The sequence below is a fragment of the Haplochromis burtoni genome, unplaced genomic scaffold (assembly GCF_018398535.1).
Source record: "Haplochromis burtoni strain Fernald_Lab_line unplaced genomic scaffold, NCSU_Asbu1 Contig_273, whole genome shotgun sequence".
NCBI lineage: Eukaryota > Metazoa > Chordata > Actinopteri > Cichliformes > Cichlidae > Haplochromis > Haplochromis burtoni.
In genome coordinates, this window is record NW_024582634.1 from 610,568 (window position 1) to 637,163 (window position 26,596).

Sequence of the window (26,596 nt, forward strand, 5' to 3'; positions counted from 1 at the left end):
TGTGTGTGTGTGTGTGTGTGTGTGTGGATAAAGCAGCATGGTTGCAGTGGTGCCACAGGCTCTTCCAGGCACTTCTCTGAGAGACTGACTGCAAACGGTGCTGGAATAGATACAAATACAAAAGTAGACGTGTGAAAAGCAACTCAAAGGATTTTGTGAAGTTCCAAAATAAACAGTTGTGTTGAATGTAAACTCAGACAGCATCATATCTGCACAGCCTCTGTGCTCGGTGTTTAAAGGTGTGTTCTTGTTTTTAAAGGTGTGCTCGTTTGGAAGCCGTGTGTTGGGTCAGGGCATCTACACGTTTGACAGGAGACTACACCACCTGAGGTCTGCCTTCAGCAGCATGCTGGAACAGCACATCAGCGCCCATCTTTGGAAGTAAGACGTCCCTGTGAACAGAGCTTCATGTGAATATATGTGTGTTTACTACTCAGAGTAACTGTCAGCAGCTGTGGTGCAACAATGGAGCGACCCACGGACACCGGGGTCAGTGTCAGTACTGGGAGCACCCTGACTGAACCCTGCACAGGCTGCACAGGTAGTGCTCCAGCTGTGTGCTTTTCAGCTGGTTTGCTGCCTTCCCTGCACAGCCTCAACAGCATGCAGGAGTCTCCAGGAGATGGACAGATGCTGCAGGAGGTGCTTAACCCACATCAAGACTGGTGTCTGCTCCTTTGTGTGGGAACTCTGAGCACTGCCAGAGCCCCACAGGACGATCTGCAGCAGGCCACGGGTGTGAATGTCTCTGACATTATATTCTGTGCTTTAGACAGAGCAGTTCACCCTGACTGTGACACACATGGAGATGCTGACTGTAGCCTAGTTCAGCACGACAGGTTTGGTTGTCAGTCAGTGCTGATGTGGGAGCATGCCCTGACACTGTCAGCCGTGAACAGCAGCATGGAAAAGAGTTGGAGCTGCTTTGGTTCACTGTAAAAAGCCTAAACATTATCAAACAGTATAGCTCCTTTTGTTCCTGACACAGGAAATGTGTGAGACACTGTCCTGCTGGAAGCATCCATTAGAAAATGGATGCAGTGTGTTGATAAAGCGATGGATGCAGTCGGCAACAATACAGGTAGGCTGTGGCATTAAAACCACTCGGTCCATAACGTCACATCAGTGGGACTCGTTCAGGCAAAGCCGGACAGAGCAGCAGTGTGAAATGCTCACGATGCCACGTGTAACGTTCTTCCTCCATCAGATGCTCGGTCTGAGCCTAAGCAGGTCCTGAGGAGCTGTCGTATGGCAGCAGTTTCCTGCTAACAACGTGTCTGCTGACATACAGTGCAGGAACAGACACTCAGGGCTTACATGTTACAGCAGCACAAACAAGGCTGGCACAGAGGTGCACCCTGGGTTGTTTGGTTCAATGCCCCCTCAGAAGATGACCTCACAATGCTGTCTGGGCTTTATGTTCCCCGTGGCAGGGTGAGGCGGGGGTGTGGCCACTGTAAACATGGCTGTGCTGTCAGACACTGCAGGTGGGCTCATCTGTTCTTTTTTCCCTCTGTCCAGGAAAATACCTCAAGCTGCAGACCTTCAGTCTCCTCCTCCTCCAGCCAAGACCATCACATCCGTGTCTCCCACCATCATGTCCTCCTCTTCATCACATTCTAAGGTTCGCACAGGAAGTCATATTAGCTCCTCCCTCAAAACGGCGTCATCTTCATCATCTTCCAGTCGAGGGCCGGGGAGGCCCCCGACATCCACGCAGTTGGAGAACTACGGGAGCAATAGCAGCAGCAGCATCGCCGGTAGTCATGGCGCGCCTGCGGCGACGCGCTACCCTAGTCCCGGGAGACCCAAGAATCCAGTCGGACGTCCCAGCAAGCAAATGCTGAAGCTGCGAGAGCAAGTCGCTACAGCCGCTGTTCTCCGCAAGCGCAAAGTCCCATCCCAGGAAGGAGAGCACTCTGGTCCCGACAGGAACTGCATCGTCCTCCAGGACAGGGGCCGCCCGCCTTCCAACACGTCGTCTTTATCTTCCAAAGCGCACGCACAGACCAATGGCACGCTCTCCCCCAGCAGCAAACCCCACCCCCAGCCTTCCCCCACAGACGCCCAGTCGCCGACCACAAAGGCTATTTGGACTTACAGACGGACACACCCTCCTCTGGGGGACCCTTCTCCCACCGCCAATTCCCACAGCCGTGCTTGCGTGGGAGACTCAGGGCTGCACGGGCAGGGCAGCGGGAGGGTCTTTGAGCACCAGATGGGAACGGTGAAGAAACGCAAAGCTGGTCGTACGGAGGATAACGCTCCCTCCTCTAAGCCTTCAGCCCACTGCCTGACTTCCTCCTCTTCTTCCAGCTCTGCCACTTCGTCTCCACGCTCAAACTTCTACCCCTGGAAAGACAATAAAAGCGGGACGCTTTCTGGGGGTGTGGAGAAGAAACTGGGCACACAGAAGGTAGGTTTGGACGAGGGGAAATGGGTGTACTGAGCAGTTCCAGTCCACACTTGGCCCCTGCAAAGGCGACTAGGAGTAACCCTTGAAGCTCTTTTGAGAACGGAGTGGTTTCTGTTGTGTTTCTGCTTGTATGGCTGCGTTAGTGAGGGCGGCCTCTGCCTGTGCAGCTACCTCACAGCTCGTCACCTGTGTTCACTGGTGTAGCTGATGAGACTGCCTCTGCACAGCTGAAAGGATGCTGCCAGTCAGACAGTTTGTACCGTGCAACCAGCTCAGTGCCTCACAGTGCATGTAGAGGAATCATGTTTCTGCATAGACGCAGCAGTGTACTGCTGACGTGTTGAAGGTGCAGCTGCTGCCCTCTGGGTAATTACAAAGTGCCATAGATAAGTCAGGTCATACTCCTCAGAGTCTCTGTTGTCAGCGACGTAGTCTTGGACTAGACTAACACAGGTCTGCTGCAAGGTATTAAAAATGACTATTACTCAACCGAGAGCTGTTTCCGTGACGCCCAGCAGCGGTGGACAGAAATTCCCGCCACGCTCCGAGGAGCGGTCTTAAACTGGCTCTGTGTGAAACATGGATCTTTGTTTATTATGAAGTGAATGCAAAGAGCAGCTGTCTAAACAAAAGTAATAATTTGACTAATTTTCTTTTGTCCTACAGCCAAAACTGCACCATTAAGTGTGCCTGCCTTACAAGCCACGATGAGGGAGCCAGCTCTGCTCAGTCCAGGACTGAGCCAACAGGACTGTGTGTGTCTGTGTGTGCCTTCTGTCTGTGGAGCGTACGCTCGGGTGTGGATGTGACCGCTTGTTTGTATGTGCAGTGTCGATGTAGTGTGGATCGCAGCTGGGTGTGTAGGTCTGGGTGAGTGAAGGAGGGTGGGAGGAGTTCAGAGCGTATGGATTTAGAAATACCTCACGACCATCTGGTTATGCTGCTAAATGAAATGTTGGTTTATAAAAATTGATTAAAAATGTCATTTTCACTTTGTTTCTGTCACTTCTTTATCACTTTGGAAATGTGCTCTCATGTTGGGCTGAAGTCAGTGGTGCACGTTTTACAATTAGAAACTAGATGATGTGACTGCATTAACACATTTATCCCCACAGCTGCCTCAAGCTGCTTTGTTATTAAAGACTCCTGTAATAGAGGGAAACCCCAACAATGACCCTCTGACAGAACCGGGCTGAGGAGGGGGCAGCCGTCACGCCTGGTAGGGAGTGAGGGGACACATGGAAGGTGGCCAGGGCTTAAATGATTAAATGCAAAGAGTGAGTGAAGACACAGCAGATTCAGGGTCACCTGATCCAGCCTTAACTACATACTTGATCATCTTAAAAGTCTGACATCTATTAGGGCGATATGGTACTATGAAGTCTTTTAGATTAAGATTGTGTATGAGGAGCAGAATTTGAGTCTGGATCAACAGGCAGACTGTCTCGAGTACCTGCCAGTACTCTGGCTGCAGCATGTTGGAACAAATAAAGGAAACGGGACGTTTTTAGGATCGCCTAATATCAAATTACTGCAGTCCAAGCTACATCTAATTTGCATTTGCATTTTGCGCACTGAAGGACATCTCTTGGTCACAGGCCAAGGTAATGCCATCCAGAGTAAGAATCTGATTAGACACCATATTTCTAGGCTTTTCAGGGCCGAGTACAATAACCTCAGTTTTATCTGAATTAAGAAGCAGAAAGTTAGCGGCCATCCAGGTCTTTATGTCTTTAAGACATTCCTGCAGTTTAACTCATTGGTGTGTGTTATCTGGCTTCATGGACAGATAGAGCTGGGTGTCATCAGCATAGCAGTGTAAATGTATGCTATGTCTTCTAATGATGCTGCCTAAGGCAGGGTCCAAACTTTTTGCAAAGAGGACAGGATTTGGGAAGTTGAGCATTTGTGTGGGCCGACCATTCAGCCCGAAATATTTTGAACCATTAAAATTAAATGCAAATGAACGACTTTATACGGACCCTGCAGGGGACATGGGAGAAAAAAAATTAAGACTGACTTCTGCGAGATCTCGCAAAACAAACTCGGGATCTCGCAAAAGTTTTAGCCGCATCCTTCGGAGGCCGCCAGCTCCAAGCCGACCGGGAGGTCGAGGCACGATGTGCCGGGAAAGCGGTGTTCCTCCCGGCTGTAGTAGGTCTCGACCTCCCGTTAGCTTCGAGATGGTGGGTGTCAGATCTCCGAAAACGTCGGAGCACTTTTGCAAATATGTGATGTCTTGTAAACCGAGCAGGTATCTGACGTTTACACAACTACATTCACACCTCAAAATATCTTAAAAGTGTATTTTGTGACCCAGAAAGAGTAATATCACAACTAAGTAGCTGCCGCCATTGTAGGAATTCAACTTTTGTGAGATCTCACAAAAGTCCGTCTTAATTTTTTTTTCTCCATGTCCCCTGCGGGGCTCTGTAACTTTATCATGTAAATTTTTCACACAAATTTTATTATGAATTTTTTTTATCATGAATTGTTAAACGTTTTTACCAAAATAATGTATTTGAAAAACACAAAATGAAGAAAAATTAAACATCTAAATTCAAAACATGTGAACAGAAAAATAACATTAAGAGTTAACTTATTCAAAAGTACAAACACTGGGCCATATAAATCCGTACATCGCTCGTTCTTTAGTTTTTTAAATTGACCATCAAAAATGAAAAAAACTACTTTATGTTATTGGATTTTGAATCAGATCTCAAAAACAAAAATGGATGTTTTTTATTTCAATTTCAAAAATATGAAATTGAAAAACGGGCTGCTGGGCCGAATCAGATTTTATTATTTCATTTGCAGGGTTTGGGAGACCTGGTTTGACAGTCAACTGAAAAAAACAAGGAAAAAAGACTTACAAGCTAAACAAACCACTTGCCTGCACTAATGTGAAGGGTGATACTGAGACCTTGTAAATGGCCCAGGGCTGGCTCAGAAACAGTGGTTCTGATGCGCAAAATGTCATGTAAGTGAGTCGCTTAATCTTGTCCTCACGCTTCTTGTTCATGTTCATGACGGGGAATGTCTTCTCGCACAAGTATGTGAGCCAAACAAGCTCAGTATTTTCTTAGCAAATGTTCGAATCTCTTGGAACACGCCTTTATCCAGCTGGCGGAAAAAGCTGTTGGTGCCGACGGTGATACTTGGTGTCACACTGCAGCTCAATGAGCTCCGGCTGCAAATGGTCAGGAGCATCATCAGGGTCCACGGAAGAGGGAGAGGAAAAAGGCGTGATCTCCTTTTTTAATAGCTGCAAAATCCCAAAAGTGCTGTTGAACCTTCTCAGCCAGAGAAGTCTGCTGCATACCACCTCATTGCGCACTAACATTGGTCTGTAGGAAACTAGTCATTATTTCCTGTAGCGATGGGAAATGTGTGGTATTGGGCTGCATTTGTGACAGATGTCTTTAGAAAAGTAGCAGTTTGGTCCCAAAGGCTTTGATATGTGAATACAGTTGTCTTACCACTGCATTTTACCCCTGAAGGCTCCTGTTCAGCGTGTTCACATGTTGTGTTATTATAAGAGTTGTCTGATTTCCTCCCTAAGAGAGTAGAAGCGCTGCAATTCAATTCAATTCAATTTTATTTATATAGTGCCAAATCACAACAAAAGTCGCCTCAAGGCGCTTCAGTGCAGTGCCGACCCCCGACTGAGCCATCTCACGTGATTGTGATACACAACATCCCTGTACTCAGCCTGGATGTTGAGTACAAACTGTTGACACTGGCGGTGGCACAGGGCTTTGGAGCGAATATTATTAATAGCCTTATTGCCTTTTTCAGAACATGGTCGTATTTCAAATGTTTAGCAGAGAGTCCTTGTAGGTGAATAATACAGTGGAGTTTTGTAGCTTTACCTCCTTCTTTGCTGACTTTGTTACAGACTAGGGTCCATTTCTCTCCCCAGCCACAGCAGGTGCACCATCCATAATAACCCCAGTGACTTTATTCTACGGTAGCTTCATGTCATCTACGGCGGAACAAGCAGCAGCAAACAAATCTGTTTCTCGTTTGGCCCGTAAGGCTCTGGAGGTTCACTCATGTTCATTTCATTGTCCACCCTTCTAAGAAAAAAAATCAGTGACACAGGCTGCGGTCAGTGGAAATTTGAACACGGGCCGCATTTGGCCCGCAGGCTGGACTTTGGACATGCCTGGCCTCGGGCCCCTCAGGTTGGCTGACCAGCTCCTCCTGAGCGTGCCCAGCTCCTCCTGAGCGTGCCCAGGACTAATCGTAAGCTCAGAGGGAGTCGGGCGTTTGCTGTGGCAGCACCAAAATTGTGGAATGAGTTGCCTTTACATGTTAGACAGGACCTTCCTTATCTGTTTTTAAATCACGTCTTAAAACATATCTATTTGCAGCACAGCAGGACCTGTTGATCTCTCTTAATATGTTTTTTATTAATTATATATATATTTTTTTATTTTAAGATATTTTATATGTAATTTAAACTGTTTTCTCTTTGTTTTATATTTGTAGTACTTTGGCCAACATTGTTGGATGTAAAGTGCGTTATAAATAAAGATGCTGCCTAAGGGAAGCATGTATAATGTAAACAGAATTGGTCCTAGCACTGAACCCTGTGGAACTCCATAATTAACCTCAGTGTGTGAAGAGGACTCTCCATTTACATGCACAAACTGGTCTATTAGATAGATATGATACAAACCACTGCAGTGCAGTACCTGTAATACCTACAGCACATTACTCTATACAAAGTATTATGGGTAACTGAGCGCTGCACTGAGGTCTAGCAGACATGTGTCTGCTCTCAAAGCCCAAAGAAGATCATAACTGTGATAGTTTCTGAAACCTGCAGATGATCAGCTGTTTCAAGACTTTTTGGGATACAAGAAAGATTGGCCTCTAATTAGCTAACACGGTAAACAGAGGACTTTTTAACGGTCTAATTACTGCTACCTTGACAGGCCTGTGGAACAGAGATCATATTTAACATACATGCATATATGATGTTAATGTCCTTGCCTCCATTTACACCAATTAGGCATAATGTTATGTTAGTTAGCCCTTTGCTGACCCCTGAAGGTGCTGTGGTATCGGGAACCAAGATGTTAGCAACAGATTCCTTAAGACCCGACACTTGTGAGGACTTGTTTGGACTGTGAGATGGGGAATGTGGAGATTCAGCACCTCAAACCGGTCCTGGACCACGTGTTGCATTAACCTGCTGAGAGAGGCGTAGCCATCAGCCATCCTTTCCACGCCCACCCCCGTGACATCACGCTCCAAAGCCCTATACTGTTTCCACGACAGGCTGTACATGATCTGCAACAATGTGCATTAATAATTGATAAGCCTACAATAATCATTTTCACCCATCTACGTGTACATGTAGTGAGGTTAAGATTCGCTCAGTTAACGCTGTTTTGTGCCTATGCACGGTTCTTAGTGTTTCTCCCTGCGCTTGGCTACAGCGGCTGACACGAGAATCAGGAAATACAAGTCGGGTCAGCTCACTGCGTAGTTTCTTCGAGAAAAGGTCGAAGCAGGAAGCAGAAGCGACGGTGTGGCAGCTCGGTGACTGTGTGCAGACTCGGAGGGATCGCGGCGCCCGTTCTGTTTGCGTCCTCAGGCCGGAAATGGCCTTAACAAAATGGGTTTCGTAGGAAGGATGTCGTGCGCACACACGAGCCTGGGCAAAGCAGCGACTCTGATGCTGCTCGGCTCGTGCTCGCTGTAACCGCGCGACTATGGAGCTCGTGCAGCCTCCCGACAGCACGGGCTCCTCGGTCCTCTCCAGCACACCTCGTATTCCCGCCGGACGCTGGAGCAGGTAGCCGGAGAGGCTGTGAGCAGCATGCGGTCAGACGTGGAGTACAGCCCGGTGGGAGAGGGCCTGGGTATGCGGGACTTCTGGCTGTACGTGTGGCTGCGGAGAGTGGCGGTGATAGCGACTCATGTTACCGGCCTGGGCCTGACGCTCGTCCTCTCCCTGCTGTCCAGACCCGGAACCAGTAAGTGTTGTGTACAGTGTTTTATCCCCGTCATCAAACCTGCCAAATATAAGGAAGTGATTTTGGTTATTTGTGATTTAGTCATTCACGTGACCGATCAGCTGCGTGGGCTTCTTTACTGATCAACGTAGTAGTAAAATAAATATTATTATCATGGTTTTCTTCCAGTAAACAAAATGATTCCGTTTCTGATGATAAAGATGTAAACGAGTGCAGATTAGAGCCCGTGTTTGAGCTGTTGCATCACAGTGCGTGTCCTTGAGTGGGTACGTTTAGGTTTTCCTGACGGTCAGTTTGCTGCTGTTGAAGCTGCAGCACATGATGATTGTGTCATTAATCTGCTGTTTGTCTCTCCAGGTCTGTTCTCTTGGCATCCCATGTGTATGTCTGTGGCTGTAAGTTTCCAGTCCTCACACAAACACAGACACTCGTCTCACTCCTCTCACCCACGACCGCTCGCGGCCGATGGCCATATATTTCTAATGACACGCTGGAGTAAACGGGCAGCTGTGGCTCTTCTCGCATGGCTTTCTAAGCTGCTTAAGGGGATATTTCAAATAATGGATGGAGATGTTGTCTCAAAAACAGGTCTCTTCTTTTCCTGCTAGCTTTCAGCCCACTACATTCCTCCAGTCTCTGTCAGCTTTCCACTGTAAATAATAGATTTGAGGGAGGGTATGTTAACACTCAGAGAAGGAAGCTTAGAGATGGGTGATATATACAAAATATCTGATGCAGTGATAAAGTCTGAGTAAGATCCTGGAAAGGATTGTTCCCACTCAGCTGTTGGATCACCTGAATGATTCCAGAAGCTCCTCAGTCTGGCTTGAAGCCGTTTCACAGCACAGAGATGGCTCACAAAGGTTATGAATGACATTTTGTTAGCAACAACTGTGGTAAACATGTATTGCTTGTTTTGGTGGCTCTGACTGCTGATCTCTCGACTACAGCATTGTGTGGGAATTTCCACATTGGCACTGTCGTGGATAAGATTTTGTCTGTGGCCCCTCTGCTGTCGGGTGTACCACAGGGATCTATTCTTGGGCCACTACTGTTTCCATTGTATCTCCTGCCACAGGATGCAAAAACAAGAAATTTAAACAAATGCTGACGATAGCCGCCTTTATCTGCCTTTCAGTCACTGATAGCTCCTCGACTGGACTCCTGCTTGATCGTCTTAGCGATGCTAAGTCATGGATGGCTCTAAATTCTTTAAGTTTTAATGAACGTAAAATGGAACGGTTCCTCTGGTACCCCAGAGGTTACTCTGCTGCTCTGACTGTCACCCGACAAGCTCGGTTACTAATCTTGGGGTAAAAATTGACTCTGTGCTTAGTTTTGATGGCCACGCAAACGGGGTGGTCAAGTCTTCCTTCTGGCACCTCATGCGTCTGTCGAAGGTTAAGCTTTTTCTTTCCAGGCGTGACTTGGAAACTGTCATCCATGCTTTTATAACCTCATGCTTGGATTACTGCAACTCCCTTGTAATAGCGGTTGGCCGTGCCTGCAACTGCACAGTTTGTAACTGGTAAAAGAACATTTGAGCATATTACTCCGGTACTTAGAATCTACTTAAAGGGTTTTTAAATGCTTGGTTTTTAAAACCCTCAAATGCTCCGGCGCCTGTATATCAGCCCTATGCCCCCCCTCATTCGCTCAGCTGAGCAGCTGTTGCTCTCAGTCCCTAAATCATGGCTGAACCTTAGAGACCGAGCGCTCTCTACTGTGGCCCCGAAGCTTTGGGATGATCTTCCTCTTCACATTAGGGAGTCTACATCAGTCTTTGAATCCAGGTTAAAAACTATAGAATAACTATTTATTACTCTTATTGTACTTTTTATGTCTGCTGGTCGGCCATGTGTTGATTTTAAAGTGCTATATAAATAAATGATGGTATGGCCTAGTGTTACACACTGCTAGAGTATGCTGTTCTCTCAGTCTCATCAGAGACCGGCAGCCATAATAATGCACCAGATCTGAATGTTAATTCAACATATGCAGTTACTATGAAACTCGAGTAGCTGAACAGGTTGTGGTCAGCTGACTGGCAGTTGAACAACACTCTGTTTCTTTGCCTTGAGAAAGTCTTTGGTAAAGCTTCGGGTTATTGTCCATATGTCTGACGTCATCATTTATCCTGCTACATCTGTCTGTAATCATCAACTTACAGGCCCATCCCATAATATGCTGGTGCTGTGCGTTGCTGTATTACAGTTTCTGATTCACAATCACATTAGATGTCACTCATGTACACAGCACACACTTTGTCTCCTTGAATGAACTGGGAAAAGCTTGATGTGCAGAAAAACAGGAGTTTAGATCGTTAGAATAAATTCCCACAACTCTACATCTAATTAATCGCTTGTTGAGTTTTCATGGCTGGATCTGTATCACCACTAATCACCAAATAAGCCCCTTTACTAACATCTGTTTCCTCTCACTGCAGTACTGCCTGTGCATGACCGAAGGTATCCTGCTGTTCTCAGCAGAGGGATCTCCCTTCTGCTTCAAATCATGGAAGAGTAAAGTCCGTCTCCACTGGTTCTGTCAGGCTCTGGTCCTGATCGCTGCAGCCACTGGACTTGGGTTCATTGTGGCCAGCAAGAATGTGTCGGAGCTCCCACACCTGGCCTCCTGGCACAGCCTGCTGGGTATGTGTACGCTGACCGCCACCGTGCTCCAAACGGCCTGCGGCATCGCTGTGATTTTCCCCAAGCTGCTGCGTCTCTCCTGCCCCTCGTCCAGACTGAAGCTGTACCATGCCACCTGCGGCCTGGTTGTCTACCTGTTTTCCACCGTGACAGTGATGTCTGCCATGTTCACTGACTGGTTCCAGGCCACGGCGAAGGGGGTGGCGTGGTGGGCCTTCCTCATCCTGCCTCTATTCCCTGCCTTGGTGGTGATGAGCCAGATCACTAATGCCTATCTACCCCGCAAGAAGCTGACCAGCTAGGAACCAGAAGCAGATGGCAGAGACATCCAAAAGGAATAATGAAGAAATAAAGAGTCTTCTTTAACTTGCACCCTTGCAAGGGTGGAATTTATCCCTGAGTGAAATGTCTTTACCAGTCATCACTGTTAGCAAGCAAGCTAGCAGCTGTGGTGTGGTGAGCTATATTTGTATTAAACTACAACTGAAATAAGGGATTTTAGGGCGTAGCTTCTGGGAGAGGTTCTTTTTCCTTTTCTTCATACCTCGAGTGCTACAAGTAGCTGCCATCTAGTGGCCTGTAGAAGAACTGCAGCGTGAAACATTATAGGGTTGGTGTGTAAGTATGGCTGCCGACTACTGTTGGAGTCCCACAGGTGGAGCTGGTGGACACACCTGGACTGGTTTTGTGTGTCTGCGGCTGTGGAGTCTCACTGCTGTTCACTGTGTATGCTCGGTGAGACTGTGTGCAGCCTGATGAACATTTACTGCTGACTGTGTGAGAACATGGAGCTACACCAGGTTATACACCAACATGAAAATTCTGATATTTATTGTTTCATGATATTTTTTGCCTTTTGCCTTCTTATAGGTGCTACATTGTGACACAAAAGGTCTACCAAAACGTTTTCAAATTGCAACCCTGTGGCCTTCTCCACAGATTCACAAGGCTGATTTGATTTTATGCACATTTACAGCTGGTATCAACCAGCTAAGAACAACCCGACACTGTCCGATCTGCTCTGCTCCAGGCTGGATCATGGACGTGGCTGATAGTGTGTCCTGCACTAGAAGCTGTTCTAACTTCCACCATCATCAAACCCTGTTGGTGCATCCAGGGCAGACTCAGCTGAGTTCACAAAGGTTGATCTTCAGCTTTCTAGAAAAGCAGATATTTCGAGACGCAGTAATCCAGAAGATGAATGTAAACTATTTAAACATGTTAACTGGATATACAGTTCAACTTTACACCAAAGCACAGAAACAGTCGCCTGAAAGGCGCTTTATATTTTAAAGTAAAGACCCCACAGTAATACAGAGAAAACCCAACAATCATGTGACCCCCATGAGCTCAAAACAACAAACTGGAAAACAGTTATTCATCACTTGGTTGCTTCAATACAACCCTTGGGGACATATATGCGGACGTTTCGTGGCTGTTTGGACCTCGCTCTCTCTTCACCGATCAGGTCTGGCTGTGGTAGCAGCTTTAAACCCAGGCTGATGGAGGGGCCCAGTCTGGATCACATTCCTGCATTTTGTAGGCTGCTTTTCCTACAAACACAACAAACCCGCAAAGCCACCGTGAACAAAGCAGCAAAGCAACGAATTCAATTCAAATTAAGACTTATTTGTCACCTACATCACCAATTATGTTGTGATAAATGACGCATTAACTACAACAGCAGACTGACCTCTGTGTGAATGCTTGGAGCAGACTAACCTGTGAGCTGCAGCGTTCTGGGACGTTACATTTGGTCTTTGAATGGCTGCAATCCAGGCCATCCGTCAGCTCTTTGTTACTACGGAAACGTGGCTTCCATGATGTAATCCGATAACAATGATCTCTTTACCCGTTGGCTTCCTGTGGCCGTCATGTGACCGGCTATTGCACCCATATGGAAAAGATATCTATAAATCTTATAAAGTTTGTATCTGTCTTGTGTGAAACTTGTATGAAAAGCATACAAGAGTGAAAACATATAAGATCCCTTGAAAAATGATATAATGAAACTTGTATGTTTTGGATACTAAAACAATGTATGAAAGTAATGAGAAAGTGGCCACTTTCATGAGTAATCACATATAAGTTTTTATTATTTCTTTTCCATATGGGCAGTTAATAACACAACAGCTTCTTGCCATTTTTGTGTTTCTTTTCATCGCTGTGTGACTGCTTCCATATGAAAGCTTGCGTGCTCTAGTACCGCTCGCCACTCGTACCTACAATCCTTTGCGGTTTTACCCCGGAAATGACATCACGTGCTCAGTGTCTATATGCAAGTGCTTTGGTGACAGTGGGAAGGAAAAACTCCCTTTAACAGGAAGAAACGATGCAGACAAGGCTGAGGGAGGGGCGGGGCCATCTGGGTGAGGGGAGGAAGACGTCTGCTTCCACATTCTTCATCCATGTTAGCTGCTGGCTTATGCAAATATAAAGTGCAACATAAAAAGCTGATTGCAGTGATTGAGACAGCAGGCAGGTCTTTCTTACTGTGTCTGATACAACAACACAATCTGTCAAATACAGACTCGTCTTCTATTTGTGAGAACTCCAGTTTCAGTGAAGGACAAACCAAAGATCACATCTAGTCTAGAGACGATCCTTTCCCGGCACAGTCTATCCTAAAACATGGATTTTATTCATTTCGAGCTCAAAGAGCAGGTGACAAGCTGGAGTCGTCGGACTGTCCTGAGGATAACTAGCTGGGCGTGGATTTGTCTCAGGGTTGCTGTTCATGAGCTGACCACAGTGGGTGTTTGTATTTATGTGACCCTTTCAGCTCTTTGCTTCTGTGAACCTGTAATAAATAAGGGAACACATCTGTAATAAAGCCACATCTCTCTTTATTTGCAATTAACGATCGTTTGTGAGCTAATACTGACCGTTGAACAGGATAAACAGGTGTGAAGTATTTGATGCGAGAAATCTTAAATGCAGTCGTTTTATTCGTACAACAGCAGGAACCATTCCACAGAGCAGCGTCAGGTATTTCATGTTTATTAGTGTTCACAGGTACCAGTCCACAGTGACCATAAACTTTCACGGTTTGGTGATTTAGTCCCACGCCTGGAGTCTAACAAATGCTCCCACTGCTTAAGGGACAATACAGACGTGTACATGCAGAGATCTGAGTGCTGAGAGCCACAGAGCAGCACTGCTGTCATGTCTTTAAAGCAACACAAACCTCCTATGCAGACTGAAAACGTCGGGCTGTCATCAGCTGGGACTGTGGGACAGACGAGCGCAGCAGCCAGTGTTGCTGATGTTTTCTGCAGGCGTGTTTGTGGGTCGGCTAAGAGTCGCAACCTGCTGGTTTGTCCTCGCAGGTGAAGGCCACAGAGTTGTTCAGAAGGTCGTACATGTTCACCTCCACCAGCTCTGCTGATGATTTCACCTCTCGCCCATCTGCCAGAGCTAGAAACACCTGCTGACCAACCCCCTGCTGCCTTGGCTCCTCAGACTCCGCCCCTTCCTGTCTGCTCCCTGTTGGATTGGCTGGTATCACCTGTGGGGTCAGACAGAGATAGTGTACGTTTTGTAAAGGTTAAACTGTTTCCAGCTTTTCTGCACGCAGTAAACCCACAACTTGTTTTAGTTTAGAAGTGACAAACCAGCGCTCGTCTCACACACACTCAGGAAAGGCTCTGAAAGCTGAATCCAAGCACACCATTGTTGTTCTTGTGACATTACCAATAAGTCTGATGTGTCACATGGCCCTCTTCCTACTGAAAAACAAAAGTTGTATCCAAGATGGCCGACTTCTAAATGGCCATGGTCACCACCCACCTGGAGGAGTTTGCCCCTCACATATACTAATGTGCCACAAACAGGCGTTACTATCACCAACCATCCCCATGTTGTTACGCTGTATCCATAGAAACGGCCCCCCTGTACTCTGGGGCAGCAAGTGAACTCTTTCACTGGTCTGTGGCACATTCTGGTTACAGTGTGCAGGAAACACATGAAGTGAATGGAAAGCATCATATCAAACTTGTAACCAATCACAGTTTTGTGTTACTGTTGTTATTAATATTAGAAAGCTAAACACACAGCACAGTGGAGCAGTGTGACTGCATGATCGGGTCATCCGTTCATCAGCCAGACAAACCTCAGCGCACATGGATCAACCAGTCGACTCATTGCTGCAGAAACATCGAGTCAGCATGTTTGTACACAGGAAGAGCAACAGAGTCCTGTTGCATGCAGGGAGGAGTTTCAGCTGGATCACGGCTGCTCACGTATTTCAGGATGTCGTGTTGGGACCACACTGAGGCGGCAGTGACATCATGGCCCAGAGCGGCGCCCCGCTGTGTGTCTGAGGTAAAACAGCATTATTTGACTATCTCACTTGAGCCAAATGCAGCGATGTGGTTGGTCAGATACGCTGATTCAGCTTGGTTTGAAAAGTAAATGCTGCAAATTCTCCCAGGATGCACCTGAGCTGAACAAACTGTACTCCACCATCATCCTGATGAGCCTCAAAGTTCGACAAATACAGGACACACTTCACTCCACATGCTGTCAGTCAGGAACGGGACATTATTATTTCATCTTCATCTGTACGTCTGTGTGATGTGCTTGTTACCGTGTTGGAGGTGGAGGCCTGCTCTTCCTCCCGGCTCTCCTGCTCCTGCTGTGTCTCCACATGGCAGGAGAGCAGGTGCTCCTGCAGCTTAAGCTGAGAGGAGCAGAGCGTGGAGCAGAGGGAGCACCTGAATGCCTCGCTGCTGATATGCTGCGTGCAGATGTTCTCCTGCATGTCCTCATCTCCACCCAGCACAGCCACAGAGCCTGCAGCACAGACACTCGGGGTCAGTGACAACAGCACAGGAGCTGCTGCTGTGATTCATTAAACCACCAGCTGCCTCTCTAAGACCTAACACAGGAAATCCCAACCATCCACTTACCCAGGTCACGGGGGACTGGAGCCAGGCCTGGGTGACACTGATGTCACAGAATTTCTTTGGCCATTTCACAGTACACCATAACCCCCACAAACAAGTGTTTATTCAACCACACAGGGCCTACAACCGCAGTGGTACACTCATTCGACCACGCCGTTATATGAACTGACGTGTGTTGTTTTAACCACCAGGGGCACACAGAGGTTTTCCACAGTGACTGTACTGTGACGGTGTCTGTGGGCAACACTGAGCTTTAACTACAATCACAGCAAGGATTCATGAGACCAAACTACTGAAATAATAAGGTGCTCTCTGTGCTCATAACATGAGATGACCTCAGGTACAGAAACCAGAGGTATGCGTGGAACAGTCACAGGTGTCACAGCTGGTGGATTCATCCTGTTCTGTGGGGAGACGTTCACATGTTTAAAACACTGCATTTGTCCTGCAGAAAATGAGGAAACGTTCCGGTTGGGAGGGGGGAATAAATGATGCATTCACAGAGTGTGGGAGAAAATCAACTCGCATTACATGCAGACAGCTTAATATTGCCATGGCAACTTCTACTCGATGGTTATGATCATTTTAACCATCGTACGTGGAAAGCATCGAGTATATCCGCCTCACTGCCCACCCCAGCTGTTCAGTCTAATTGTTGAATGTTGTCCTTGTGCTTCTTAAATTTGTAAGGTCTGAGTTCAAGCTGTAGGATCAAGACGTTCCTTTGTCCCGGACCACCTCTCCAGCCACTCTGTGCGGGGGGAGGATGATCACACCTCCCCTGTTTGGTTCCTGCCCTTTGTATGGCCTCACTGTGTTATCTGTGGTGAAGCATGCATTGGACACGCACACACACACACACACGCACACACACACACACACGCACGCACGCACGCACGCACGCAGTGCCTTCTGTTTGTAACCGGGGGGGGGGGTTCACGAGGGGAGGTACTATTGTATATTGTGAACGTTTTCAATAAAAGGCAGCAAGCGGAGGCCGTCGTCAGGTCATTTTGTGGCAGACACCGACTGTCTTGTTTTCTTCAAGAGGAGTAAGTGTCTAAAGCAGCGGGGCTCGTGGAAACACAGACCCAACACCAGCTATCTGAATCATATCTGTTATTAACCTCTGTCTCTCTTCCACAGCATGTCTTTATCCTGTCTTCCTTCTCTCACCCCAACCAATCACAGCAGATGGCCCCGCCCCTCCCTGAGCCTGGTTCTGCTGGAGCTTTCTTCCTGTTAAAAGGGAGTTTTTCCTTCCCACTGTCGCCAAAGTGCTGCTCACAGGGGGTCACATGATTGCTGGGTTTCCTCTGTATGTAGTATTGTGGGGTCTACTGTACAAAATAAAGCGCCTCGAGGCGACTGTGGCTGTGATTTGGTGCTGTGTAAATAAAGTTGAACAAACTGACACAGGGCCAGAGGCGGTCAGTCTGCACACAGACGATTACAGAGAACACTGCAACAGGAGGCCTAAGATTTTAACCCTTGTGTTGTCCACGGGTCATTTTTGACCCCTGAGGAACTTCATTGTATGCAAATCGGGAGGACATCACAAGGGTTAAAGACAAATGAAATAAATGTTTTATTAATATTTGTGTTTTTACATCTGTAAACGAATGGTGGACATGCCCTCTGCCGTTTGACAGCTGTACAGTGTACTCTCTGGGATCTTTTGCAAACGCAGAGATTATTATTATTATTGTGTCTTTGAATTACAGACAGATTGTGTTTTTGTTGGAGCTCCAGTGAAGGACAGTGCACGTCCAGGACCGGCTGTTACAGGACAGTGCATCAGTGCGGGGCTGGCGCTCACCTTGGTGCTCAGCAGCCTGGTGTTTGGCCAGACTGACAGAACTAGGGAAGAACTTGAAGCAGACATCGCACTGGACCAGGTTCTTGAGCTGCCGGGTGTGGTTGGCAAACACATCAGGGTGGTTAGTCCTGTTGTGGTACCACAGTCCTGACAGTTGCTATGGCAAAAGAAAGGTTGAGAGATGTCAAAGACGCACACATGTAGCACACATGTGTGTGAATACACGTGAAGATGACACATGAATGTGTGCGTTTAGTTGTGCAGTCACAAGTTGCCCAATACTGTCCTGTGTGGGTCTAAGAGGCCTCCACAGCTGAAACATGAATCCAACACACTGCACTGAGCCCATCCTCAGCCACGCACGGTAACACAATCTGTAACACGCTGTTGGTGAAGCCACGCATCGATTGACAGGCCCACACAGGAAGTAGCTGCTGCCTCTGCCTTTACTTCACTGGACCTGCAAATATTTGTTGTTTGCTGTGTGACATTGTTGTGTGTTATTGGAGGGTCGACCTTACAGTATAAAGCGCCTGGAGTCGACCATTGTTGTGATTTGGCGCTGTGTGAATAAAGTTGAGCTGACACAGGTCACTGTACGTTTGTGCTCCGTTTATATATGTTCAGCTGCTCTGCTCCAACGTGTTTCAGATCAGCGCCGTGCTCGTCACTCTTTACCCCGCTGTCCCCGTACAGGCGCCGCACTGACTGCTCACGTGTGGAGAAGTGAGGAGACGCCCGCTCTCGCCATTTCTGTCTGAACCACATGATAAAAAGAACGGACGCTGGAGCGCTATCAAAGCAAACAGTGCAGGTCGCCCACCAGCATCCATATCACAGCGTTTCACAGTGTTCAGTGCAGTGTGTTGTCCTCTGCTGACACAGCTAAGACTACAAACATGGAGTCGTCACGGTGTCCAACTGGCTCGGTGTACCTGGTATGACTTGTTGCAGAGATCACAGCTGAAGGGTTTTGTCCCAGTGTGCGTAGGCTTGTGTTTGTCCAGGAGGGCGGCGCTGGTAAACAGCTTACTGCAGGTGGGACACTTGTGGAACTCCTTGGGGTGAAACTCCTGGATGTGCTGCCGATGCTCGTCCAGCGACGAGAAGCTGAGACAGCACTTCTGACAGTCGTGGGGCTCCGACAGGTCTGACACAGAGCAAACACACAGTCACTGAAACCTGACCAGCACACACAAGCTACCACAGTGTTTGGTGCATTCCCTGAAGAATCCCATTGCTCCCAGTAAGGAAAGGAAACTGAACCTTGGTGCAACCCCTTCATGATGTGTTCTGATAACTGGCACGAGTTTAAGTCGGGCTGCAGCTACACGGCACACCTACGTGCTGTGGCTCCATCAGGTGGGGAAACACGGCTGCAGTGTGATGATGAAGGTGATTTGTGAAGACCCAGGCAGCAGATCTGATCCACGCTTCTACTGGGTTTCACACCATTAGTACATATGAGACCGTTACTGGCATTGGTGAGATGTGAGGCCCCGGCAGGACCTGAGAGGCCGTCTGCGAGGCTGAAGACACGACGTCTGACGTGTCAATAATAGTCACAGGGCAGCGATCAGCTGGGACGTACAGGTGCAGTCGGCCTGAAGCCGCTACAGGAACACGTCCGCCTTTGACAACATGGCTGTTAAATGAAAAGTGCCTCACCCCAAAACCAGCTGCATGTATGGAGCATCAGTGCCATATGTTAGAGAAGCCAGTATGTAAACGCAGATTTACTTTTCCAAACTTTACTGCAAAAACGTTCTTACGGTGGAAGGTGTGCAGGTGCACAGTGAGCCCGCTGGCCTGGCTGTAGCCTTTGCCACACTCTCGGCATACGTAGGGCCGGTCTCCCGTGTGCGTCCGCACGTGACGCGTCAGCTCTATGGACTGGGCGAAGACAGCCTTGCAGTACTGGCACACATACATCTTCCCTGGAAAATCAAAGAAGCACACAAATGTTGTCTGTACATGCTGCATGATAGAAATACTGCATCTGTGCATGCTGTTGGTTTCTGGGTGTTGCACAGCAAACAGCCTGGAGGAGCCAGGACACCCTCTGATTGGCTCGCCGCCGCGCCGTCATCACACAGATGCAGTGAGACCCAAAGGCCTTAAAGGTGGGCAGAAAAGTACAAAACAGCACAGCCAGACTGGAAACTGCCCAGTTTGGCTACGCTGTTGTGTTTTGTTGTCCACAGACTCGAGCTGAGTCGCACAAACCTCTGTGCGTCTGTGCGACTCTCAGCTTCTCTGCAGGATTATTATTGAAATGCTGCTTTAAAAAACATTGTACGCTCGTGTCTTCAGCGCGGCTGCGACGCACATCAGCCTCACACGGGTGGTTATAAGCTGCCTGCTCAGCTGCCTCTCTGCGTTTGGATGAACCGCAGCACCTTCTGCTTGTTATGTTTTGCACATTTCACCAAATGAAACTCCGTTTAGGTACTTTGTCGGCTTCATTTAGCACATTTTTCACTACTGCTGCTTTTTACACTTCAGCTGGCTGGTTGCTGATCTTATACCATTAAGCTCATTCATCAAATTCTACAAACATCTGAAAGCATTTCAGTCTTCAGCCTGTGTTTCTGCTGGGAAAGGCTTGTTCCAGGTAGTGTGACTGCCGATGAAGCACTCCATGTTCCTCAGCTATTCCACCACCACTAGATTCCTCTTCTTTTGTCATGTGTGCTGGTGTGTTTCTTATTTCTAACTTTATATTCAACTTTATTCAACAAATTTCCACAAATCAATCCAAGATTCATCTGAAGTGTGATCCTTCAGCTTCATCTTTGAAGGCAGTGACGTCCTCCCACTGTGTGGGAACCAGTATCTCTGGTGGGAACCAGTGTCTCCAGTGGGAACCAGTGTCACCAAGCCTATCCTTGTTTCCTGCTGTTCTCTAGCAACACAAACCTCCAGCATCACAGCAGACTTTTTAATGTGATAATTATACGACCTTGTAGTTTACTGTTATATTCCTATGTTCCTTATAGATTTGAATCACCAGTTGATAATGTTCCTGTTGAGTCACATGATCTGTGACACGTGATCTCTTAGATTAGCCCGATCCTGCCGACAGCACACCTTCATGTGGACGTGAAGGGGAAACCCCGGGTTGGTTTACAGAGTCAGAACCTGATGGACATGTCAGGGTGAATCCAGATGAAGCAAACGAGCTGTGTAGCACAGGTCCTTGGGTCCAGCTCAGCCTTGATTCATGCTTTTGGGAAAAGGCTTCAGGCTTAAAGCTGCTCTTTGAGCTCTGTCTCCCAGTAACACTCTCCTAAAACCCAGTCTAACCCTGCAGTGGTCGCCCACTGTCTTTAATAAACACAGACCTAAAAGTATTGACCACAGCCCTGCCCACTACAACAGCACAGTCACCTCAACTGGAACAAAAGAACCATACTGGTGCACTGTGATGATGCGCGGGACTCTACAGCTCCACACTGACACCACTAAGGTGGATATCACAGCCAGCCAAACGGAGCTTTTCAACCTCCACGCTTTGTGCGATCCCTCCTTCCTCTCTCTTTCTCCCCTTGGTTTCCTTGGTGATAGGTGTGTCACCTATCAATAACATCATCATCATAACTCTGTGGGTTTGAAGTCTCAACACTTTATCTCTCTGGTTTGTCCTGGATGTTGAATCTTTGTTTTGTTCTTGTATCAGTGACAAGATGTTACACGTGAAAGACACATATCACCACTTGTATATCACACAACCCCAAAGGTGTGTGTGTGTGTGTGTGTCTTACCCTCAGAGTGTCTCTTTTTGGTGTGGTATGCAAGTGCAGCAGCCACGCTGAAGCTCATGTCACAGTGCTTGCAGTGGTAGGGTTTCTCCCCTGTGTGCAGCCTCATGTGATTCTTCAGAGATGAGTTTGCACCAAACTTCGCACCGCATTCATCACACGCAAACGGCTTCTCTTCAAAGTGCTCAGTGCGCTTGTGGTAAATCATACCTAAGAGATGAGAAGCACTCATTAAATGGAACAAAGTGAAACGATCGCTGTGCTGTGACGCGCGAGCTGGCCCCAAACTGAGCTCAGAGTTCATGTTACGACAGATGTGATCTTTCCCACAGTCCTTTTGCACACGGCAGCACACGTTTGCTGCCTACGCTGTACGCACTGCAGCTGTGCTGACCAGAGTCGAGTGCACAGCGGGGAAACCACACATCTGTCAGGTACGGTGTTCCTGCCTTAGAAGGTTTCTTTGCTGGTGAAATGACCTGTTTCAGGTCCTTTTGAGATTTAGACTGTAGCCTAACAGCAACATCAAATGTAGAGCAGCACAAAGTTATACTCCACTCAACAAAAGAAACAGAAGCACAGCAGCAGCTAGCAGTGTTGGCTGCCAGCTCGCAGCTTCCATCTCTGACTGGGATTAAACCAGCAGCCCCATGTTTTCATTACATTCATATTTGCCTGATAATTCAGGTAGTGTTACTGCTTGTGACGCTTCTGTATAGTAAATGCTGAAACCAGAAGCCATAATAAGAAACACGTCAGTACCTCATCGACGGTTCCTGCTCTGATCATTATCAAACACCAACACTGTGGATGCAGCCCTCACATCTCAGCCTGAGAACAGCTGTGAGATCAGCACGCTGTTTGCTCCAGCACAGACACTGATCACATCAATAATCTTGCTTTAATGTCACGTGACTTTACCCGACGGGTGGGCGAAGGTGCGGCCGCAGAGGTCACAGGCCGTCTTCTTCTTGACCCGCGTGGCGCTGCGGTGAGCCTCGGCCCGGTGGCGCTGCAGGGCCCGCTTAGACAGCTTCTCAGGACACTCGGGACACTGCTGCTCACACTCCTGGGACATGGAGCAGCGCTTCATGTGTGCTAGCATTCGACACTTGTAATCAAAACTCTTCTTACACCAGTGACAGCAGTAAGGTTTGGCGTGACAGGAAGCAGGAGAGGAGCAGGGAGGGGAACACTCGGTTGCTACAGCTGCATCTTCCTCCTCCTCCTTGTTCTCCGCCTCGTCACCGTTTTCATCTTCTTCCTGGACACGATCTTCACTCCTGTTCTCCTGCTCTGAGTCAGCTGCAAACATGGACGACAGACTCAAAATACGTAGAAGACATCCACTAAAAAAGCTTCCTATCACATCCTGTCCATTTGCTGGACGGACACAAATGTATATAAATACCGAGCTGTCCTTAATGAAGACAGACCTACACTGACACATCGTCTTTCATGTTACTCCCGGTGCTCGTCTTTACCTCCAGTGTGGCTGCCATCGGGCTGCTGTACGCTCCTCTCCAGCTCCTCCAGCAGAGGGAGCAGCTGTGTGGGACAGGACGATGAAGCTTTCTGCTTGGCGGTGCGCAGCAGCTTGATAAGCCCCTCCTCTCCGATCTGACCCTCTTTCACTTTACTCATCAGCTTCTCCGACACGGAGCTGGGATCAGCCTCCTCACAGCACCGACACACAACCTGAGAGAGCACAAAGTGCAAACAAAATGAAATTGTGGAGCAGCAGCAACCTTCCAGTCAGTAGATGGCGCCCTCGAGCTACAGCCAGGAGCCGCACTAGCATGTCCCACAGAGACGTCACAGCTTTAGCTCAGAGTGAGTTGTGCGCTCACAGTACGCTGACCATGAGGTGATGCGGTCAGTGAAATGGGAACAGAAATGTGCTTTTGGCTCCAGTACGTAGAGATACACTGTTACTGTCGTCGTCTTCTATGTGGAGCCACAACTGTGCTTCGGTTCATGCTCGAGTGACACTGAGTCCAACAAAGGGGGACATCCTGGAGAGCTACTGTTCAGGGCTCAAAGTCACAACATACAAACATGTTAAACAACGTGCAAGGGAGGGGTTCTCAACCTGCGGCTCTGGAGCCACGCGGGGCCTGGGACAATGAATACATTAAATAAATTAATAGTATTTAATTGAAACGTGTTTATTAGTGTTAGTGACTTCTACACTGGGAGATTACTGTGATCTTGAATTATTAAATTTAAATTATATTTGACTATTTTTCGTCGGTCAAACAAGCGCCACACTTCACCTCAGGAGGCCACTGTCACTGAGAATAACTGCAGTGATGCTGAGATAACCGAGACGTGGAACGGCATCCCGACACGAACGTGTGGCTCTTCAGCTCCACAGACGGAGGTGAGCAGCTGCTCTCCACCCACGCCTCACAGACGACAGCGGGAACTTCATACAGTGTCGATCCCACTGTCCCGTTAACCAGGTAAGATTAATATTTATGATGATGCAGATATTTTTCAGTGACACAGAGATTTGTTTCCAATGTATTTCTTAAATTCAGCTCGAGGCTCAGGAAGCTCAGAGGCGCGATGACCGTTAGTTTGCTACGTGAATCCTTCCAGCTTTTTATTGTGTTGGTTTCTTGTTAGTATTTTAGTACATAAAGAAAATGTAGTTTTCTCTGTAGCACTTCATGTGTTTCATAAGCAACACACTTTGTATGTCGTTGTTTATACAAAGCATGAAGGTCAAAGAGCAGTATTTACAGTGGCATCTTCATTTTGGATGTGAGTGTTTGCAGCTCGGTGGGTTTTTTTATGAAACCGGGTCCAAACGGCTCTTTGGGTGTTAAAGGTAGCCGAGCCGTGAGCTAAGGTGGTATTAGATGGAGTCAAACTGTAGAAGAACCAGGGCTTCCTGTTGTACCTGTCGCTCTCTTTCTGTCAGGCTCTCTGCTGCTTGGCTCAGCAGTTCCACAACAGACGACATGTTGGCGAGGAGACCAGACTCGCTGGACAGCCTGGCTGCCGACGTGTCGCCACCTTCTGAGGATTTGATGTCTTCGGGCCCTGTGGACAGAAAATAAAGTCTAGTTGTTATCTTGTTTATTGTAGGGAGACTATTTTAGACCAGGCGTGGGCAACTCCAGGCCTCGAGGGCCGGTGTCCTGCAGGTTTAAGATCTCATCCTGGGTCAACACTCCTGAATCTCATGATGAGCTCATTAGCAGGCCTCTGGAGAACATCTGGAGGTCAATCAGCTGTGTTGGATCAGGGACACACCTAAAACCAGCAGGACACCGGCCCTCGAGGCCTGCCGTTGCCCACGCCTGTTTTAGACTCTATTTCCAGTAACGTGTGATTTGAATTATTCCTAGATTGACTCACACTATTAAATTCCCCAAACTACGGGTTTAAACATAAGAATGACCTGATGTGTCAGGGAGCTCCACGCGGGCCCTTTTAATCGCCGGCCCGTCTGCGTCATCGCTGTCATGCTCAAACGATTCTTTTTTCAGCTCGTCCGTCACCTCCGCCTCGTCTGAAGACGGGTTGTGCTTGCTGGGCGAGGCTGAGCCTTCAGGCTTCATATTCGGGGCTTTGTTGGTCACGGTGAGGTGTGGCACAGCGGAGCTCACTGATACCGGGGGCTTCTGGTTCACCAGGCTGGTGAGGACTTGCTTAAAGCCAACGGCCACGTCATACATCTGCAGGCTGTCTGCAGCGGCGACTATGCGACTGACGTTGTGTTTACCTGGAGGCAGTTTACCAGTGTAGACCATGTCCAGGAGGCAGCCAAACTCCTGCGAGGAAACCACAGCTGTGTCGATGGAGATGGTGTCGGAGCCATCCAGGAGAGACCTGACGGAGACAGCACCGTTCTGGTTTTAAGCTGCAGTGTAATAAAAGCGAACAGCGACTGCAGCAGCCACCTGTACACCGTGCTGGGATCAATATTAAAGTATGACGGGAGCAAACACAAAGAGCACATCTGTAACAGCTGGTCATAAACTTTACTCACGTGTTAGATTTCATGGTCCTCAATAAATACATTTTTTAAAAAGCCAATATTTCTGTCCACCTGACAAAAAACCAAACTAAAAGTTCATGAGCTGAATTTGACTCATCATTCTTCCACAGGAGCCAACATGAGCGCTGCTGAGATTAGATGAACGACTGTAAGGTCCAAATATGTGACTGCAGAAGAGTCGCCAGGTCTACCTGAAAAGCATGCTGGAGGCAGCCAGCACCAGTTTATGTGCGCGATGACGACCCTCTCCCACCAAGATGGTGCAGTCGCAGAAGTGCTCCTCCTTCCTCAAGGCCCACAGCTGCTGCATCAGCTGGCTGCTGTAGTTGGGTAGCTCCATCATGTTGGTTTCAGGGCGACTGCACCAACCACAGCTCTAATCGTTTCATGTCCAAACACACAATCAGGCCTGCAGCATTATCACAACTTATCACTGGTACTTTTCACTGAAACTGCGTTTATACCGTACTCACTCTGTGCGCCGGCAGCACGAGAAAGACTCACACAAAGCTGCAGTTTATCCGACTACTGTGTAAAAAGCTAATGTTTTTATTACAACATCAACTAGTGTAGGAAGCACCACGTGATGCCGGACACGGTAACGCGTGGTGTCTTCACTGTGTCGTCAAACAACTGCTCTACGTCTTAACAGCAACTAACGTTCAGTCTTCTTAAACAGTGTTTACCGGAATGTAACTAGCTGTAGCCTAGCTAAGGTTGCTAATGTGCTCCAGAGAAGGTAACTAGTTCCTGTAATATTAGTGAAGCACGCTGCGATACAGGAGCGCTCCCAGTAGAATAAACCCCAGACGATCACTAAGGGCTGTACCTTGAATTATTCAATCCGAGTCTTTATTTAAACTTCTCTGCTGAACAATTCTGCCGTGCGCAACAAAGCTCAACTGTTTTGAAAATGGCGACACGCAGTACGTGAACAAATTGGGACACTTCCGGTTGAAGAAGTCCCATCACAGCGAGCGGTTCGCTTTAAATCTGGTTTGTATGACCGTTGGGCCTTCACCGGAGTAGTCATTCAGGGA

The 26,596-nt window shown here is 47.8% G+C and overlaps 3 protein-coding genes across 10 annotated transcripts in view; 2 read left to right on the top strand and 1 right to left on the bottom strand.

Moving 5' to 3' along the window:
* atxn7l2a (ataxin 7-like 2a) overlaps nucleotides 1-3,407 on the top strand; it is a 21,694-nt gene extending 18,287 nt beyond the window's left edge. The window contains exons 8-10 of one of the 2 annotated variants that reach the window (XM_005939779.3): nucleotides 260-381; nucleotides 1,522-2,416; nucleotides 3,083-3,407. In XM_005939779.3, coding sequence (XP_005939841.1) covers nucleotides 260-381; nucleotides 1,522-2,416; nucleotides 3,083-3,100 — 1,035 coding nt within the window. In that variant the 3' untranslated portion in view covers nucleotides 3,101-3,407. Of the gene's footprint in view, nucleotides 1-259; nucleotides 382-1,521 lie in introns of both variants that reach the window. The other variant, XM_005939778.3, reaches the window with a different exon arrangement.
* Nucleotides 3,408-7,056: 3,649 nt separating this feature from the next.
* Nucleotides 7,057-11,427, top strand: LOC102300861 (probable transmembrane reductase CYB561D1). Its single transcript, XM_005939786.3, has 3 exons — nucleotides 7,057-8,406; nucleotides 8,764-8,801; nucleotides 10,853-11,427. The coding sequence occupies exons 1-3, from the start codon at nucleotides 8,250-8,252 to the stop codon at nucleotides 11,357-11,359; spliced, it is 702 nt and encodes a 233-aa protein (XP_005939848.1). The 5' UTR covers nucleotides 7,057-8,249; the 3' UTR covers nucleotides 11,360-11,427.
* Nucleotides 11,428-14,036: 2,609 nt separating this feature from the next.
* On the bottom strand, nucleotides 14,037-26,510 carry zbtb40 (zinc finger and BTB domain containing 40). Of its 7 annotated transcripts, none has more exons than XM_005939781.3 (12): nucleotides 26,030-26,510; nucleotides 25,748-25,932; nucleotides 24,957-25,387; nucleotides 24,453-24,595; nucleotides 23,029-23,242; nucleotides 22,466-22,849; nucleotides 21,548-21,754; nucleotides 19,556-19,720; nucleotides 18,719-18,933; nucleotides 17,784-17,940; nucleotides 15,646-15,851; nucleotides 14,037-14,565 (listed from the first exon to the last, which is right to left on the bottom strand). In XM_005939781.3, exons 2-12 carry the CDS (start codon nucleotides 25,897-25,899, stop codon nucleotides 14,353-14,355), a joined length of 2,487 nt encoding a protein of 828 aa, XP_005939843.1. In that variant the 5' UTR covers nucleotides 25,900-25,932; nucleotides 26,030-26,510; the 3' UTR covers nucleotides 14,037-14,352. The 7 variants fall into 7 exon arrangements, 6 of the variants coding, with proteins under 6 accessions (XP_005939843.1, XP_005939845.1, XP_005939844.1 ...); XM_005939783.3 differs by having other exon boundaries at nucleotides 26,386-26,508; XM_005939782.3 differs by having other exon boundaries at nucleotides 25,748-26,510.
* Between the last annotated feature and the right edge of the window lie 86 nt (nucleotides 26,511-26,596).

Coding starts and splice junctions, on each gene's coding strand:
- LOC102300861 (XM_005939786.3), top strand. CDS start 8,250: ATGCGGTCAGACGTGGAGTACAGCCCGGTGGGAGAGGGCCTGGGTATG. Junction 8,407..8,763: donor GCTGTCCAGACCCGGAACCA/GTAAGTGTTGTG, acceptor TTGTCTCTCCAG/GTCTGTTCTCTTGGCATCCC. Junction 8,802..10,852: donor CCATGTGTATGTCTGTGGCT/GTAAGTTTCCAG, acceptor CTCTCACTGCAG/TACTGCCTGTGCATGACCGA.
- zbtb40 (XM_005939781.3), bottom strand. CDS start 25,899: ATGATGGAGCTACCCAACTACAGCAGCCAGCTGATGCAGCAGCTGTGG. Junction 17,941..18,718: donor TCTGCAACAAGTCATACCAG/GTACACCGAGCC, acceptor CTTTTGCCATAG/CAACTGTCAGGACTGTGGTA. Junction 14,566..15,645: donor AGGCCTCCACCTCCAACACG/GTAACAAGCACA, acceptor CTGACCCCACAG/GTGATACCAGCCAATCCAAC.